This window comes from Eurypyga helias, unplaced genomic scaffold (genome assembly GCF_000690775.1).
Source record: "Eurypyga helias isolate BGI_N326 unplaced genomic scaffold, ASM69077v1 scaffold8378, whole genome shotgun sequence".
Taxonomy (NCBI): domain Eukaryota; kingdom Metazoa; phylum Chordata; class Aves; order Eurypygiformes; family Eurypygidae; genus Eurypyga; species Eurypyga helias.
Window position 1 is genome coordinate 17,899 of NW_010268847.1, and position 18,459 is coordinate 36,357.

At 50.0% G+C, this 18,459-nt stretch overlaps 1 protein-coding gene across 1 annotated transcript in view; it reads left to right on the forward strand.

The window, feature by feature from the left end:
- The first annotated feature begins 1,887 nt into the window (after nucleotides 1–1,887).
- SLC25A22 (solute carrier family 25 (mitochondrial carrier: glutamate), member 22) overlaps nucleotides 1,888–18,459 on the forward strand; it is a 27,499-nt gene continuing 10,927 nt past the window's right edge. The window contains exons 1-4 of the mRNA XM_010157880.1: nucleotides 1,888–1,907; nucleotides 5,982–6,107; nucleotides 10,048–10,103; nucleotides 14,939–15,029. Coding sequence (XP_010156182.1) covers nucleotides 1,888–1,907; nucleotides 5,982–6,107; nucleotides 10,048–10,103; nucleotides 14,939–15,029 — 293 coding nt within the window. The remainder of the gene's footprint in view (nucleotides 1,908–5,981; nucleotides 6,108–10,047; nucleotides 10,104–14,938; nucleotides 15,030–18,459) is intronic.

An 18,459-nucleotide genomic window follows, 5' to 3' on the forward strand; every position in this document is an offset into this window, starting at 1 on the left:
CCCAACCCCTCCCCCAGCCTGCCCTTGGACACTGCCGGGGATGGGGCATCCACAGCTTCTCTGGGCAACCTGTCCCAGTGCTTCACCACCCACTTGGTGCATGTATTTTTGTCAAAGCTGCTGCCTCGACAAGCACAAATTTCCTATGGAGGTTTTAGATCCTATCAAGTGAGTTTTCACAGTTCAGGGCTTGTTTATGCCAGGCTACAGGCTTTCAGCAACTGCTCTCCCTGTATTTTTGTATTTTGGTCTTGTTCTGCTTAAATTGATAGAAAATCAGATTAACCTGAAACAAACTACTCTTGTGGATGTGCATGTGAGAGCACATGCAGCAAAAGGTGTAAGCTTGGAAAGTGCAGACTTAGCTGATCTGCAGATTTTTAAGGTCTGCTTCCACAGATTAGTCAAGATCAGGCAAACTGTCAGAAGAGGGGTCACGGAAGGGATGGAAGGTGTAATAGTGAGCTTCGTGTGTGGTGTTTTGGAGAGGAGCCCCTTTCCTTAGCGAGCTCCATGTGCTGGTCTCTCATGGCTTTGGCTGAATGTGAGACTCCAGAAAAGGCAGTTTTAGTCGCGTGCTGTCGAAGCCACGGAACGGCACTTGGTGTAACGGTGGGGGAGCAGGTCAGTGCTGGAATCTGTGTAACCTCACCCCTTTTCGTTCCCTTACCTGTTTGCACCATCACTAGCTTTTTGCACTTGCAGGGACCTTTTATTCTCAGGACTGCCTCTGGTCCTCAGGCTGTATCTCTAGAGCACAAGTGTCAGCCTGAAAGCCACCTTGTTGGATGTGAGATTCTGTGTGCCTTAGGAAATCTGCTGTTAAGGGGCAAATTTCATTCCAGAGGCAAAGGGCAAAGATATCTCCTCAGCTTCTGGCTCGGCACCCCGGTGGCAGCTGGAAAGGGAGAGGGACAAGAGTAGCTGGGTGCTGCTGAGATGCCTGACGAAGGTGTGGGACACCCGATTCCCAGGTTGGAGGTGAGGAGGGAAGAAGGACACCTCCAGACATCTGAAGGTTGTGGGTGATTCTGAAATTTTTTCCTGTGTCCAGGTTTCTTTTGGTGGTGACTTCTACCAGCTCTCATTAAACAGTAGCAATTAGGAGCCTTAGAGGGAATGTTTCCCTGCAGGCTTGGAGCTTCGGTGCTGTGCCAGTAGGCGCTGAGCTGACAGGAGTGGCCCGAAGGGCAAAGTCACGCCAATAGCTTGGGGAGGGAGAGGCACTACTTAAAGACAGTGTTGGCACAAGGCTGAGCATGGGCCGTCCGTTCGGGCTGGGAAGTAGAGGAAGGGTTGTAACCACTGGAGGAGCAGGTTTTGGAAGGCTGTCCTTTAGAAACAGCACGTGTGTGTTGGAGCTAAGTGCTGAACGGGTCTTGCGATGGGACGTGATTGTCCTGGGGTGGCTGGCTGGGCCTGCAGAGGCTTGGAGGCCCACGTGGTGCGGTGTGAAACGCTCCTGGGAGTTCAAGAGCCAGGATGGGTACTGCTGTCCTGGATGCTGGGCAGAGCTCGTGCACTGCCGGGCTGCTGCCCTTCCTCACGTGCTGCTGGAGCCTGACGGTTCTGGCAGCTCTTCCCTCCATATGTGCTTGTGTATTTATACACACACACATTTATAAGGCTCCCTCTGGAGCTCAGTCTCCTCTCTGAGCAGACCAGGTGCTCCTTGAAGTCCCTTGTTCTTCATCTGGCCTCACCCTGCAGCCAGCCCAGTAGGACCTGAGCTTCAGGAAGAGTGAAAGTGTCTCAACTTTGTCTCCTTGGTGTCTTTCTCTCCTTCCCCAGGAAGAAACTGAAGTGAAAAAGAAGTGACTGAAAAAGAAATTAAGGAACTATTTGAAGGAACAGATTCATTTCTCAACAAGATCAAGTTTGAATTAAATGGCTGATAAACAGATCAGGTAACTTCTAAAAAAACTTTTGAGTTTTTGGTTGTGATTTTTTCTTTTAAAGTCTTTCAACTTAATCCTTTTTGTCATACAGGAGGTTGGAGGAAATCACCTGATCATCTCTTCTGGCCTTAAGCAGTTGTGATTCCTTCCCTGCTCCTTTCTTACCTGCTTACTTCTTGTTTTCTTTTCACCCTTCTCGTGTTTTCTGTCTTTGCCATGTTGTCCCATCTCTACTTTCTTCAGTTCTTTTTTCTCACTGCCATTTTCTTTCTGCCGTCTGCTTTATACCCTGCACGAGTCTCTTCCTTTTTGCTTCCTCTTTCAAAGGTCAGCTTGACCTGCTAACTTCAGCTTGCTGACATCAATGGAGCAAAGCCAGCTCCTTGACCAGCCAAGGATGCAGTGCTTGTAATTACAAAGTCCATGTAGATGTGGCCTTGTGCCCTTCTAAAGCCAGTCAATGCTTGAGTGATTGCAGGAACATAAAGTACCAGTAATAATTAGTGACACTTCAGTGCACAGCAGAGACTTAAGAATGTTGTCCTGGCATATGAAAATGCTGGATTTGAGTCCTCCCTGGAAATTAATTGGGATGAATTTTCTGAAAAATATACAGTTGCACCCTTAGCTTCCTAAAAACCCTCAGGTGGGGATGTATCTGCACAGTCCTGCATGTGGGTTTAACTTTCTGCTGCTTGTGAAGTTGCCCCAGATAAGTGCCTCTACGTGCTGTGGGATTCCTATGGGTTTTTTGTCGTCCTCTTCTGACATCTACTTTTCCATGTTACCATCTCGGGACAGAAGGGTTCAGTGGGTGAATGCAACCTGGTGGCAGAGGGCCAGGACTTGGTAATGCCTGAATGCTCCAGGCAAGAGGGCTGCCCCTTCTTAGCATTTGCCACGATTAGGATACCTTCCTGTGTGTCTGCCTTCTGCGAATGAAAACAGTCCTGAGCTGCACTGATAACAAGACAGCATCGTGGAGTGTTTATGTGTGTAATTTGCCTGTCATCAGTTACCCGGTTTGGAGAGCACTTGGCACTCTTCTCTTACACCGTGAAGGGCATGCTGAGATTCACTTCCTTGGAGCCCGAGGGGTGTAAGTCCCTGATAGCCGCAACAGAGCCAGAAGATGTCTGTGGCCATTTGAAACTTGGTATTTTGAAGGAGGGGGAGGTGCATCCTCCAAGATCTCCCCCAGTGTGCCCTTGGCAGTGTGAATAGGAGCTTGCTGGCTACAGGGACTAGTTAAAAGGGCTGAAGAGGAGCACTAGAAGAAGTGTAGTGCCTTTCTACCCCTTCTTGTGTTAAACAGCCTGTGCTGTCCCCATTTCACTAAGCCTTGTGCACCTGGGTAGTGAGAGGCAGTAGCTGCACAGAAGTTGAATAGGACAGAGAGACCAGGCACAGTGGATTCTCATCCCATGAGAAAGCAGAGAGCACTGAGGTTAAGAGTGGCTAACTGAGTCACAAGGGAAAAGGCTTGAGATTCAGGTGCATTGCCCTCTCTCTCGGGTTCTTCGCTGGGCCCCAAATCCCTCACCTCTCCTGCTTAGGTCATCTCTCCTGTCTACGCGACCACAAGTCTGCATGGTCACAGGCAGCCAAGCCAAGGAGATCTGTTTAAGCTTGGAGGATCTACCCAATCCCTCTTCCCTTGCAGCATGCATCTGTCATCCCTTAGCAAAAGGGGATTGATACCAGAAGTGGTGGTTTGCTGCAAGGTGGGATCAAGGGCATTGCATTTCTGCAGCATTGCGTGTGAAACTTGATCTCAGCATCTCACCCAATACTGCTGCATAGTCCGTCTGTACTAGTCTCCCTCTTCAATTCCCAGTGTGGGAACCTGGATGGTTGGATTCAGGTGTTATGGGGGCCTTGAACAAGAATTTCTCACCCACAGACAGAGCGAGAGGATCTCTGCAGCCCATGTTGCCCAAATTTTAAGCTTGACCAGGTCCATCAGGCTATTCCCCTTTATTGCTGGGGTCTGTGCAACTGGAGAGTCTTTTGCACTTACAGTTTCAGCAGGCAAGATGTTTGCCACATGTCTGTGTCTCATTCCCACCTGAGATAAACCATGTGATGACTTCACTGTTGGAGCAGATTGAGAGGCAAGTGTCTGCCTGCTCCGGGTGTTTCAGGGACACTTAGAAGGAATGACAGTGCTGAGACTGGAAAGGGGCACTTGCACATTGCAGTCTGTGACATGCCAGCAGTGACTTTGGAGAGGCTGATGTGATCCTGTCTTGAAACACCCTCCTTCCCGGTGGTGCTTCCATCCTGACACACTTTTATCTGGTCTCTAACCTCCTTCAATGTGACTGTGGGTTAAATAAGGAGAGAGCCATGGTATGAAGCTTACTGTTTGAAATTTTCCCAGGTCCTGAGAACAGGTTGAGCGTAGGATTTCGCAGGCAAATCCATTCCTTTCTCAGACTGTGATGCAAAATCCCTGAGGCAACACAGTCTCAAAGTGGTGAGGTCTTGCAGTCAGACCCTGCGCTGAGCTCATGCACTGATTTGGGCCTGCCTTCCTAACATGCTGTGCTCGGTTTAATCTCGGTCAGTACTGTCTTGTTTGGGGATGTGGGCTGAGCTCAGATCTGTCTGCCTGTCCTCGGCATCTCTTCTTCCAGCTGCGCCAGCCTTGGGGCTGTGTTGTATTGGTGTGGTTGTTGAGGAGGAGGGAGCTCTGGCTGCAGGAGAGTGGAGGCTGAAAGGAGTTTCCTGGAGTGTCAAGGAAACACTTGTGGGCAAAGACTTTTATTTCCAGCCTTCTTTTATCTGCTTCCCCCAGGGAGACCTCAAGTTGAAACACTTGAGTCTCCATATCCTGCCTTTTCCTTGAGCCTGGAGCTGAGAGGCAGCTCTTCTAGCCTGGCCACTTATCGATCCTCTCTGCGATTGCCTCTCGATGCAGAGCGCTCTGCAACACCGTTGGGAGGGAATGTGTTTGCAGAGCTTCACCCCACCGTGCTGTGGCCAGCCTCACCGCTGCTGCTTCCAGTGAGTAATGCAGTCTGTGTCCCCATCCAGAGCACCTTGTCACCGTCAGGGAAGGCAGCATACCCGTTCCCCCTCATCTCAGCATCACCGGCTCACCCAGCTGCGATCTAGGACTGCTGTCAGCCGTCACTTTAATATCCAACACATCCTGTGTTCAGGGAGCCATATCCTGTGCTTTATTGGAGGGAGCTGACTCAAACAGGCTTCCTTTTGTGTTTGTGTGTAGTGGTTTATTGAGCATATAAGTGCTGGACATTTTCATAATTGAATTTGCTGGGAACCCATGTTTAGCTGATCTGGCGTTCACTCAGTGCTACTTGTAAGAATTCCCTGTGGGAATACAGAGGTGAGTGGAAAAAGCCCCGTGTTTTGGAAGCACACGCAGCCAGCCAGGTTTTGATTTCCCCGAGAGGTATGAGCTCACGTCTCTGCATCTGCGGCTGTGCAGGCTGCCAGGCCGGTGGTTTCGCCGGGCTATTGGTTTGTGTGTGTTCCCCTCGCCCTGGGCGGTAGGTCTGGAAAGAATTTCCTGGAGCTGCAGCCGTCTGCTCCCGGGCTGCCAGCTGGGTGCTTCTGCTGGGCTCGTTCCCGCATGATGATAGCAGCTGACGTGTCACGAACCTCTCATTAGTTGTGTGTCTGATTGCGGTGCTGAAAAGCATTTGCCAGTAAACCTGGCTTGGATGCCATCAGGCCCTAACTGAAGTCTGTCCACATGGTAGGCTGTTCAGCACTCCGTCTTTTCTCCTTAGGGACAACAGAAGCCCTTGGCTACCGAGGAACAGGGTTTTTCCTTGCTCTTAGTGATATGTGGCTTAGCTGTTTGGCTCTACTCCCCTCATCAGTGGTTTGTCCTGATGCTATATGCTGCTGTCCCTTCCTCCCCTGTATGTACAGCAAGGGCCAAGCTTTGCCTTGAGGCCGAGCTCCCTTCGTGCTGCGGAGGGACAGCCTTGTCGCACATCGATGCATTAACTCTGATCGTGGAAAAGAGCTCCGTTCTTTCCTCTTTCCTTCACCAGACATTACCCCAGTGATAAGACCTCTGTTTCTCTGCATCTCGTCCCCTTACAGTTTACCTGCCAAGCTGATCAATGGAGGGATAGCTGGGCTGATCGGGGTCACCTGTGTATTTCCCATTGACCTGGCAAAAACTCGCCTGCAGAACCAGCAGAATGGCCAGCGGATGTACACCAGCATGTGAGTATGAGCAGCATCCCCCGGGGCTTTTGGTGGGGAGTCCTTCCATTTTGTTACCTCTTTCAGTTGAATTCAGCGTTTCTAGGAACTGGGCTGTCTCCAGGAAAGCCAAAGTGGAATTTTTTAATTTATATGCTAGAGCAGATAAAGCAAATAAAGCAGCTCTTCTCTCACCTGCTGGGCACAGCAGCCTGCTCTGCAGAAGGCACATCCGTTTGCATCCCTTGTCTGGGAGCAGAGTGTTTGCTGCTGTCAGGACTTGGAACCAAAACACAAGGAGCCTCGTTCAGTTCTCTGCTGGGCCACAATCAAGTGCAGGAGGGAATTTCTCCCTTTTTTCTCTTTCCATGACTCATGTTTTCTCCACCCGGACAGAGCTGCTGAAGGGAGAGGCTGCAGTGCAGACCTCAGGCTGCGGGAAGTGCCCAGATCTTTCTCCTGGGGCAGGGAGAGGTGGCAGAACTGCATGCCCAAGGTGTGCCCGGGGAGAGGGTCTCCTGCTGCAGGTACCTGAGCCGCAGGAGGCAGTGAGAAGGCTGTGGGACATCAGGGAGGCTGAGAGGGACTTGGCTGGTTCTAAGTGCAGTCTGTAGTGCGCCCACTGCCAGCCAGCCACAGACTCACCCACCAGCACGTGCAGAAGGGAGAGGGACCAATACTGGCAAAGAATGGACAGTTGCAAGGGCAAGGACCAGCAGGAGGAAGAGACTTCCCCAAAGCCTGAGGTGTCCTTGCAGAACTGCTTCACCGCTCTGCAAATGGGAGAGGAAAGGCACGGCACATCAGGAGAGACGTGGGAGCCGAGTGAGACAGCCCGATCCTCTCCCCGTAGAACAACCAGCGCAACTAAGGAAAGGCAATGGGTGATAGAAGGTGTCTCTGCCCATGGCAGGGGAGTTGGAACTAGGTGATCTCTAAGGTCCCTTCGAGGTTACTGTCCCTTTCTTTTCTGTGTCAGTTTTAAGGAGAGGAAGCAGTCACCCATTCCCAGTCTAGAGCACTGCATTCAGACCTTCTGAAGGATCCCAGGCAGGCACAGGCTGTAGTTACCCCCACAGTCATATATCCAAAAGAACCAAGTGCTGCAGGCTGTAGGAAAAGAAGCCATTAATATATCCCGCCCACCAAATTCACCTAGGATTTGTGTGGGATGTATATGTGCTGTGGGAATGTACAACACACTCAGCACAAGATGTTTTATCCTCGAAACCAAAGTCAGGCCTTCATTTTCCAAAAGTGCTTGGTGTTGTTGAGGGGGAAGAGGGAACTGGGACTGACGTCTCCTGTCCTTCTGCCACTTTGTTCAGCAGTAGTGTTACCTGCTCCCTGTTCTTCACACCAATATTCTCCTCTTCCCTGCCCAGGAGAGTTTGGGGCGGAGTGGGAATAGGAAGGAAGTGCTCTGTGTGTTGATGTTTTAGTCTCCAGGCCTCCTTGCTCTAGCTGATGAGATGTAATTATGCATCAGCTGAGGTTGGAGACTCTGGTGTGCCACAGCAGATTGGTGTTTCACTTGACACTTACAGTGCTCTCTGCTCCCTATGTTGTTTGTGAGCCCAGTCGTGCTGGCAGAATGCAGCCTCTCTTTTTTGTCGTGTCCTGCTCCTGCCACTGGTGTGGATTGCTTCTCCTCCAAAAATCGCTTCTCCCCTGACAGGCGACAGCAACAGGAGTTGAGTTCAGGCAGGATGGAGGACCTGTAAACTTCCCTTGGGAGTGTGTGCCAGGATGCCTCATCTCTGGGGGGGTGGGGGCTCAGTAGGAGAGAGGCTTTTAACCTCCAGCAGTGAAGTGCAAATGCACCGTAGCCAGGAGTTGTTGTGGGATGAGGCACTGTGAAGGAATACACGGACTTACCCTGTATATTTGAGCTGGTTCCTCCTGAGTCTGTGCCAAAGCCTGGATGTGAATGAGTAATGCTTGAGGTGTTCCTCTGGCACTGGCAGCAGCTGTAGGGGAAACGATAGCAAAAGGGTCTTTTGGGGGGCGAGGGGCCAGCAGGGACAAGGAAGCGATGGGGATAACACATCCTCTAGATAACATCAGGCCGTCCGGTGTCCTGCCTAAGCAAGCAAGGAAGAGGCATTAAGAGGGTGCTGTTACGATGCATGGAGCGTCTTTAGAGATACCCTGACATTAGCTAGGGATTTGGGAGGCCTTGTCTGAGCTCCCCAGACAGGAGCTTGTTTTTTGAGGAAATACTGCATGCCCATCGATACCTGATCTCGAAGGTGTCTGCCGAACATCTGAGAAGGCAGCAAGTTCATTTAAAATTTTGACTGTCTTGCTTTAAGACAGCATTCCTTGCTTCTGCTCAGCTCCAGAGACCTTTGGGATCAGGGAAGCCTTTCCCTTGAAAGCCAAAAACGCTTTTGGAGCAGCCCTGAGGGCTAGGGAGAGCTGGGCTTTTGGGCTGCACTGCCCTAGCTACGCTATGTAGAATTTTAGCTGGCTGTTGACTCCCTTTTTTCCAGAGAGAGAAAGGAGCTGAGCATGACCTCGGCTCCATCTCACACTGCTGCAGCTCGAGGTGCTGGGAGTGATGTGCAAACCTTACAGTGAGGCAGCAGGGCTGTGTGAGCATGCTGGGGAGCAGCTCTTCCTGCTCTCCTCTCTGCTGCAGCTTATTCAAAGCAGCACCACTGGCTTGGGGAAAACGCCTTGCCTCCAGCATTGTGGTGCAAGAGCTTGCTGGGAGTGGATAGGAGAAAGGTGCCCTGAGATTTCTGGGGCTTGCTGATGTGTTTGGGGGACTTCTCCTAAGAATACAAGCTGCAGGAGCTGGGGTGGGTGAAAGACAAGGCCCCACAGGATGCTCTGTCCCCAGCAGCAAGGGGGAAACTCATTGCCACGACTGGCAGCGATGCAGGATGGGCTCTTCACAAATAACGTGGGGTACCCTAGAACAGTCTTGGCCCATGTAGGGCCATAAAGCCCTCGAGGGAACTCTGCATTTCCTTCTTTCCCACCTCAGCACTACTACCGAGTGGGGATGAAGTTTACTCCTCGTGTTGCCAGATCTCTTAGAAATGTATTCTTGTTTTCATCAGCAACATTTCCCTTAATACTACTTGAGAGCCTTTTGTTCCTTAATTATGTATGCAGGAGTGCAAGTGCACCTCTCCCTGTCCCTGTGGCCATGGCAAGTAGCTGTCCCTTCCCAAAGACCCCAAAGCAACCTTCAGCCAGCGCCCGGGCTTCATGCAGCCACGGTTCAGAGAGCGAAACTGCCAGCGGATCTGCACTGCCTTCCCATTTGTTAGGTGTGTGTCTGTGCCTTTGGAAGGATTTGAGCCATTCTGGCGCTCTGCACGGTTTTCTCATCTGCAGTAAGCGTAGTTGAAACAAAGAAGGTGACAGTTTTCCTCTCCGAGCAGATCCCCGCGGCACCCAGCTGTGCTCTCCCCAGGGCAAGAGCCTGGGCGCTTGCTGCCTGCTGCGGGACCCAGCGTGTTAAAAGTAGGCGCTTTAATCTGCGTGGGAGGTCACAGATGACTGAGACGTTCAGGTCGTTTAGTGTTTGTGGGCCTTGTGTTGCATTTCACGCAGGCAGTCAAGCAAGTCATCACTGGGGGTTTTGGCCTTCCCTTATTTCTCTTCCAATGCTGGATTTAAAATCGTGTGCACAGGGATCTGCTGGTTAGAGCATCTCACTGCGTTTGCCACAGGGGGACCCTGGATAAACAGGCCTGGCAGTGACACTTTTCTGTGTTTCTAGAAAGCAGACAGCGCTTGTGGGGTGAGCCAGGGGTTTCACAGCCCCTGTGAACGGGCGGCTGAAGTTGAGCTCGGGCCTGAACAATGGCACATGCAGCGGCTGACGTGGTTCCCTTCTCGGCTCGGGGTTTTGCTGACAGATCGTAAATGAAAACCACTCGGAGGGATTTGTTTTGTTTTTCTCTGCTCTCACCCACCTTTGAGCTCTCTGTTTTGTTTGCAGGTCTGACTGCCTCATTAAAACAATTCGGTCGGAAGGCTACTTCGGCATGTACAGAGGTAAGCACAGCTGAGCTAGGCATGGCACAGCTTTTGCATTGGAACCACTGGTGTGGAAGTGTGAGGAAAAGCCCGTATTCTCTGGTTTACAAAGCAACAGGACACCTAGCAGTGTCCTAAGATGTTGAAAGGTGCAGCGGTTTCTGAAAATAAAATCTGCTCAGCTCTGCACTGTTGAGGGCAACTAAACCCTCAGTGTTAAACCTTGCCTTTACTCAAGTTCATCTTTACCAGCAGTTTCACTTAAACTTTGTTTCAGAGCTCTGTGTGTGTGTTTCCGAGCTTGGGAAGGGTGAATTTTGTCAGTGGGGCAGTAGCAAACGTCTTGAAGAGTCTTACTTCGCGGTTGTTGATTGACTTTATGTCAGCAGTGAGTTCCTCAGTTAACGTTACACCTTTTCTAGTTCAAACACAAAATCCTTGAAAGTTTTTAAAGCTTTTGAGGAGAGAGGAACAGCAGGCCAAATTCTGACTTTACATGTAGCAGAGGAAAATGTGGAATACCTTCTTGGCTTTCAGCACAGTCGAATTGGTTTAGCTGACACTGAACTCTGGTTCATTTAATATACTGCTATTCCATTGCCTGAATATGCCGGTTTTATCTCTGAGGCATTCTGATAGCATTCTTTGTGGCCCTCATTCACTGATAAAGCCTGATTAAAGGACTGCTTTGATTAAGTGAGTCCTTGCTCTTTGTTTTTTCAAGTGGGAGTCAGGATGCTGGCACCTTGTGGTTGGCAGCAGTAGAGCCTCTTGCCACTTCCATAGCTCCTAAGGAAACCCAGACACTGCAGCCAGCCATCCTGGGAGCAGGCACAGCCTGTTGAGGCAGCGTCTCTTGCCCAACTTGCTGATGGGCGTTTCGGGGGAGTGTGGTGGATGCTGGGGATGGATTGGCTGCTTTGTGCCCCATTTCCTGGGAGCAGGCAACGAGACAAATAACCCCGAGGAACCTTGGCAAGCTCCATCTTCAGTGCTAACAGTGACGCGTTCCCCCTTGATTTTTCCCAGAAGCTGGCTGTTTCTGTGTTCCTAGCCAAGAACAGAGCCTGTGTTAACTTTGGCTGTAAATATGCAGTGGCAGGCCGCTTGCTGGGGAGCAGAAGGAAGAACCTGTTCCTGGAAACTTACAGGAAAGGGTGTAGGACCCATCAGGGCTTTTGGGAGAGACAGCTCAGTCCTGTAAGGCGTGGGGTGATGGAGGGGATGTGCATCTCCAGGCGGCTCTTCTCTCCCAAGCAGAAATCTCAAAGGATGCAGAGGGTTTTGCATAGCTCTTGTTTTTCCCAGCCATAATGAGTCTGGTCAGTCCCACTAACTTTGTACCCCCTCTGTTCAAGGAGCTTGAATTTACTTGTCACCTCTGACTATTAACTGGGGAGCTGAGTCTGGGGAGGGCTTTTGTGAATAGCACCAGCTCATTCCAGAAATTCATAGATACTTCAGCATGGCCGGGGTGCAAAGGTGAGTCCTGCAAGTACAGCAATCCTGGTCTCTGTGCCTCAGTTCTGCGAGCTGGCATTTGCAGCCCTTCCCTCCCCATCCGGGAGAGGATAGGTGGGTAAAATATATCCAAGATCTGTGAAGAATTGGGGTGCTTTTCTGGGAAGAAGGTAAAGAGATGGCTCAGCCTTGCAGACAGGGGAGGGTGGATATCAGATGGTGGGATTTGTTTCGGCTCCCTCCATCTGTCCCAGTTCCCCAGCAGAAGTTGCTGTATGACTCACAAGCTCTTATTTTCAGCCTTTGAGCTGAAATTGGGAGGATTATATGTCGATGTGCTAAAGTGGCAGCTGCTGTGCCCCGTGGAGGAGTCACAAGCGCGTCCGTCGTGACAGACAGAGGCACTTGGGCTCTGTCGGAGGGCAGAAAGGGTCTGCGTGGGTACAGCCGTTCCCACCGTGCGACTTCAGGTCTCCTTCACCTCTGAATCAAAACTCAGTGTGGATAGGAGAGGCTTGAGCTTGCAGGATGCTTTTCTGCAAATCATCTCAAGGGGTGCATGTGGGCAGAGAGTCCTTTCCCTGTAGGAGGAGCCCGTAAATGAATGGTGCAATGTCTAAGGCAATCCCAACATTTCTATCGAGTTCTTCCCCAAAAGTTACAGGGATTCTTGGGTTTGTTTGGTGGAGGAAGAAGAGGAGGGTGTTTTCCCCTTGTTTTTTTCTGTAACGTCTAGATAGCAGCAGTGCCTCAGAGCTGAGTGGTGCTGTCTAACCCTGTCTTTGCTCAAGGGATGACGGTGTGCTGCCTTCACACATGATGCCAATGAGTGACTCCATGGTGCCTGCGGGCTCCTGGATCATGTGGACACTAGCAGAAGAGAACCTCGAAGAGGTGCTCTCTCTGCTACAGCCCATCCAGAAGCCACCTATAGATCCCGGCACGTCCTGGGAAGTCCCACTGCTGGTTGCAGACCAGCCTTTTAGTGTAGCTGGCTACAGCAGTGTGGTAGCCTTCCCTGGCCTCTGCTAATAAACCTCCCATACGCCTCAGCACCGCGCTGGGGTGCTGTTACGTCCCAGTTACGTAGGTTGCTGGTATGTAAGGGCCTTGGAGAAATGTGTTTTAATAAGAAAACCCAAGGCTTGGTGAGAAGAGGGCACTTACGAGTTCAGTTGGCAACCGGCTGGTTTTACCTCTGATTGATTTATCTCTTTGTTGCGCTTCCATACTTCTTTTCAAAATACTCTGTATTTTCTGATGATTGCAATAGCCTTTTGCGTTCTGTTTGTCTGTCATTGCTTCTGATACATTTAGTGTTTCCTATAGGCCAAGCTTAGCTTTAATTAGGGGAATAGTGTCATTGGCATAACTAGAATTGAAGACTGTGAGATTTTATTAAAAAAGGTAGAAAATGCCATGGAGAGCATACAGCCAGCAGCTAAAGCATCTAATTTCTCCTCCTCCGGTGAATTGAGGCTGTTATGGATTACTGAGGACAGGGATTATCCATTCTCTGCTAAGCAGCTTTACTGAAAATATCAGACATAGGAGAAAATCCAACTTCATTAACTTTTCTCTGTATGTATTGTGTGATTTAACCCTCTGCTTTATTTGCAATTGGAGAAGTTGCTGCAAAAACCTCTTGGTTCCTGCAGGAGGTCAGCGTGCAGAAGCATACTTCTTGCTTACCCTTCTTGCTTGATGGTTTGTTTTCTTTCTTTCAATGAACCCTTTGCCCTGGTGTTAGAGTAGCTGGTTTATTCTTTTTTTTTTCTTTCTTTCCTTGTTTTTCAAGGAAATGGATATTCATGCTGCAGGTCAGCAGTGTACAGGTGTTCTAGCCAGTAGTAATGGGGTTGAAGTTGTCTTCACCTTGGAAGAAAACACTTTGTGGGTAACCACTGCCACTTAAAAATCAAGCTGTGTGGATTTGCTTTGTAGATCCCAACAGGATTGGCGTTAAAAGGTGGAGGTAGCGCCTGTCTTTCCGTGTCTAATTTAGGAGTTCTTTAATAACTTTGGAGAGGGAGGAGAGTCCAACCTAAGGAGCAGAGGATTGAGTTGCCTTTCTTTAGGTGTGTTGAGCTGTTGCAGCTCCTGTCAACATGTGTTCAAACCTCCTGAAAATGAACCCCGCCGGGTCTTCAGAGCCTAGTGGGAGTGCAGGCTTCTCTGTTTGCTTCTCTTTGGAAAACAGAGCTTTGGGACAAGTTGTTTAAATATCTACAGCAAGCGTAAATGCAGAAGGTATACCCTAGTGTTCGTGTTTGTCCTCGAAAAGGTGTCTGTAGGCCATTAGCAAGTCTCAAGTGAAGCTCCTCGGGAGGGCTTGGATCTCCGGAGGCTTCATGCAGGCAGGGAGAGTTTGCGGTCTTCCATTGGCTTTTTGAGCTGTAAGATTTAAAAAGAGAATATTCTGGATTATTCTAATGGTGCAAAACCCAGTATGCTCAGAAGGGACTGGTCCTCCCCCCACCCCACTTCCCCCAGGGGTGTTTGAAAGCTGCATCCCAGCCGCTAATGCCGGTGTCCATGTCCCGCATCAGCCGGCCGGGTCACGCAGGCCTTTCATTGTGGCAAGCACAATACGGGGATTTGCTGTTTGTTGCTCCTGACAAAAGAGTGTTCCAGCGGGTGGAGGGACAGCCAAGGCTTGTTCACCCCCCAGGTCCCCCAGCAAGCCCTGCCAGGGTGCTGGGAGGGGAATTTCTGCATGCTGCAGCTTCTGGTGGACAAAAAGCCACTTCACCGGTAGCTGTTCTGAGGGTGACACCCAGTGGTGATACACAGAGGAAGCCACTTACTCCAAGGGTTGGTCTGGAGCTGGCTGACTTCTGTGGGGGTGAGCCAGTTGAGTTTACCCACCTCCAGGCCTTCCGGTGGCTCTGCCTTTTCTGGGCTGCTTGGTAAGCAAGCTGCTCTGCTTTTGGTGTTGGTGGGGCAAGAAGGTGAGGTTGGGGGGCTTTTGCCTCTCAGCATCACAAAATACGTGCCAAGGAGTTGGGATTGGTTATTAATCCACCTTGTACTCCATTCTAGAAGGTCTGATCTGCATCCTCCTGGATTCGTGTGAATGCATCCTTGGCTGAGAGAAGGGAATGCATGTATACATGGTGGGAGGTAGCAGTGAAGCTAAAGAAATTACAAAAAATGTATTGCACATAGAGTAGAAACACATCAGGGGATGTTTTTAAAAAAATAATGTATTGGGAAGTAGAAATACTATTGCTTTCCAGTGTTATTTCATGTTTCTAAACCCGTTTGGTGCATTGGGAGCTCTCCTTCAGTCCTTGGTTTTGAGCAGGAGTCGCCACACATCCCTGAAAGGTCTAGTTAATGGTTCCTTTATTCTCATTCTCCAATGTCCTTTTCCTCTCTTCCTTGCCCAGGGGCTGCAGTGAACCTGACTCTAGTGACACCAGAAAAGGCTATCAAACTGGCAGCCAATGACTTCTTCCGGCATCATCTCTCCAAAGACGGGTGAGTCGGGGGTGCAGACCTTTCATGTTAAATCTAAGATACCAGCTCTTGGGACAAGTCTGGTGAGACATCAGGGCAGAGGTGGAATGGGGTGATGTGATGACTGAAATGCGAGTTGACCTTGAGCAGTCAGCCAGCAATTACGTTCGGGCTGAGGATGTAATGTCTAAAACGGGAAGTGAAAAGCACTCCACTGGATGACTGCTTTTTATTCAAGCTTCTAAAAATAGTCCCAGATCTAAGCCAAGGTTAGCAGATCCAGAATTTGTAAGCAAAATATTTGAGAGGAACCCAATGGCACCGATCACTGCTCAAACAGCTGTTGGGAGGACCCTTGTCCTCAACATCCTATTGGATGCTGTTAGCTCTTTCTGGCTTGAACAGATGGCAAGTCAAATTCTCTAGATCCCAAACTTAGCATCGCTCTTGTCCTTTTGTAGCTTGAAAATAGTTTTTGGAAGGTCATGAGTCTGAATTGACAATGGGGACTCGCAGCATCGCCCAGCAGCTAACCTGCAAATAAATGCTGAAGGAATAAACTGATCTGTTTAACTTGCAGGTGGGGGTTGGTTCACGTGAACTAAACGTGAGTAAAAGCTAGCTGAGCAGCTGAGAGGGTCTGGGCCCTGAATATTTAATGCTGTTTTCACCAAGATTCCCTTGCAATTTGGAGAACACTTGTGTCTCCCTTCAGACTGAGACCTTTGTCCAGAGACAGCCAGTGAAGGGCTGCAGCCTGCAGTCCTCAGTGACAGTAGTTAGAAACCAGCCTGCCTAGGATGTGATCCCGACTCCTCACATCAGCAGCCATGGGGTGGAGCATCACTGAAAATGCAAAGCTCTGCCACAATGACTTGATTTAACAACTTCCTATCATGTACCACATCAGTATCTGCTCCTGCAGACCAGTGGCATGACAGCTTCAGTGGAGATCGTGGACTGACACAGGTTGAGGATCTGGTTTTCCTATGTACCTAATTTTTTTTTGTTCTGGAGTCTTTTAAAGTAGCAGCCAACGTAAGTCTGTGTGACTCATCGGCTTGCAGCTGTTTGTGATTTTCTGTCTCCTTGAAGAGTGTCTCTCCTGTGCTCTGCTGAGACAGTGGGAGGGAATGATGTCCTCGTTGCTCCTCGCTTCTACAGTAGATCCAATCCCTGCGGCAGACAGCGCAGAAGGTGCTGGCATACTGCAGTAGCAGGAGCACAGCCAGCTCTTTGCCACCACCTATGAAGTACGGGCTGAGCAGGTTGTACAGGGAAGATGAAAGGGATGCCAGGCTGCCACACCTTCTACCACCACTGAGAGAGTGGCCCATGGAAGAAATCAGATTGGCGCTGAAACACATTGGGCATTCTGTGACAGCAGTCACTGCTGTGATGTTTCAGCCATTAAGATCGGACGTGCCTGTCAGTAGATGTCCTGTACCATGAGAGGTTAAGAGTTCCTCACAGGATGAGTGTGTGTGTCTGCTGCTCAGTGCTGAGGCAGGCTTCGGGCAGGCTTTTGGGCAAGTGGGATGCAGCTGAGATCTTCACCCAGACCTTTTCCAGTTTGACGTTTGGGTTCCTGGCTGGTCCACACGTGCTGTGGATGATGTGTTGTGCTTGATTCAAAATAAAGGGGCTAGAGAGTTGTGCCAAGAGTAAGACACCCTGTTCTCCTAGAACACATGCACTGGTGGGACTGGTACTACAGTGACCTGGAGCAGGAGTGAGGCACTGCTCAGGCAGTGAGGAGCCTTTGTGTGTCGACATGAAGCATTTTTTAACTCCTTTAGAGAAAAGAAAGGTTTGCCCACAGTTAGGTGACAAAAGGTAGGCAGCATGTGGAGTTGGGGTCACTCCATGGGAGGCTTGGAGGAATGAAATCTGGTCAGCTCTGCTCGTGATGATAGCCAGCATGAGCTGGGAGTGGGGCACTACTCAGGCAGTGAGGAGCCTTTGTGTGTCGACATGAAGCATTTTTTAACTCCTTTAGAGAAAAGAAAGGTTTGCCCACAGTTAGGTGACAAAAGGTAGGCAGCATGTGGAGTTGGGGTCACTCCATGGGAGGCTTGGAGGAATGAAATCTGGTCAGCTCTGCTCGTGATGATAGCCAGCATGAGCTGGACAGAAGGGCAGAGCCTTTGTACTTAGTACTGCTGTGATAGACTGCTTAAGGCGTTGCTAACTAGAAATGTCACTCCACGGTGTGATGGGAAAGAAGATTGCTTGCATGTTGGCTGTGGCTGGTATAGGCTATGAAGCTGGGATCTAGCTGGAAGATCTGGTGCATGCCGTGACCTTGCTTAGTGCGTGGGGAGCTGGGGCTGGTGGACAAGGTCCCGACATTGCCAGTGAGGATAAGGGCCCTTAGAAACTGCAGGGCAGCTGCTTATGGGATCCTTTTCCTCCATGCTTGGGAACTCCCAGGTCTGGGGATGGAGAACGTAACCTGCCAGAGTGGTTGTGCCTGGCCATGCTGCAGTGATTGCATGCTACCTGTCCTTTGGCAGTTCACAGGATCTTTTCCCATGTGTAGCAAATAGGAATGATGGCAAGGGGCCATTTCATTGAGTCACGAAGCTCTGTGTACCCCAAGGGTTTGCCTTGCTCTTGCTCCTTCTCTCCAAACTGTTTGCAGTCTTCAGGTTTCTCCCTTGAGATGCCTCTGTCCCCTCCTCTGCAGCTGTCCTTGTAAGGCAGGGCAGGATTTGAAGTGCTGGCATCCAAACACCTCTCCTACCCAGGGCAAAACAGGGTACATACCTGCTGGCGCGTTGCAAGGCTGGGCCACATATTTCACATCTCCAGTCAAAGCCTAAGTATGAACAACAAAACAGCCCGAGTTAGGTGAGGATTCCAGCTGCCTGACACATCAGTGTGGTTTCATTTCTGGGTAGGTAATTGCAGCAAAGGTGGTACATGGCACGAAGTGCAGCTGCAGGAGTCAGGCTCAGTGTAAAGCTGGGGGCTGTTTTTTTCATGGTGAGCCACCAAGATCCTGGTTCAGCTCCGCCAAAGTCCTTTTTGCACAAGCCAGCCTGTCTGCTGTACATTCTTAGTGTGCTGTGCTCTTAGGCCGGCGTCCCAAAGGGTGCTCTGGTGCTTTTCTGACTCAGAGCTGCAAAAGCCTTCTGGGCCTGTCTGACATTGAATGCCTTTGTTGCTAAGCTTCTAGCACTTTTCTTGCTTGAAATGTGTTGCATGAATTGGAGATCCTGTCTGATAAAACATGCGTGTTCTGTCGGTGTTTGCTGACGGAAACGTGCTGAGCGTGTCCTCTGTGTGCAAGTGGAAGAATGTGTGGACCAGAGGGAGCATGGCAAATCCAGCATGACTGAAAATAGCCTAGTTACACAACAACTTTTAGTGTGCATTAATTATTATTATTTTATCCTTTGAAAAACTTTGTGTTGAAATGAACTTGCTTTTAAACTGCTGGGGGGGG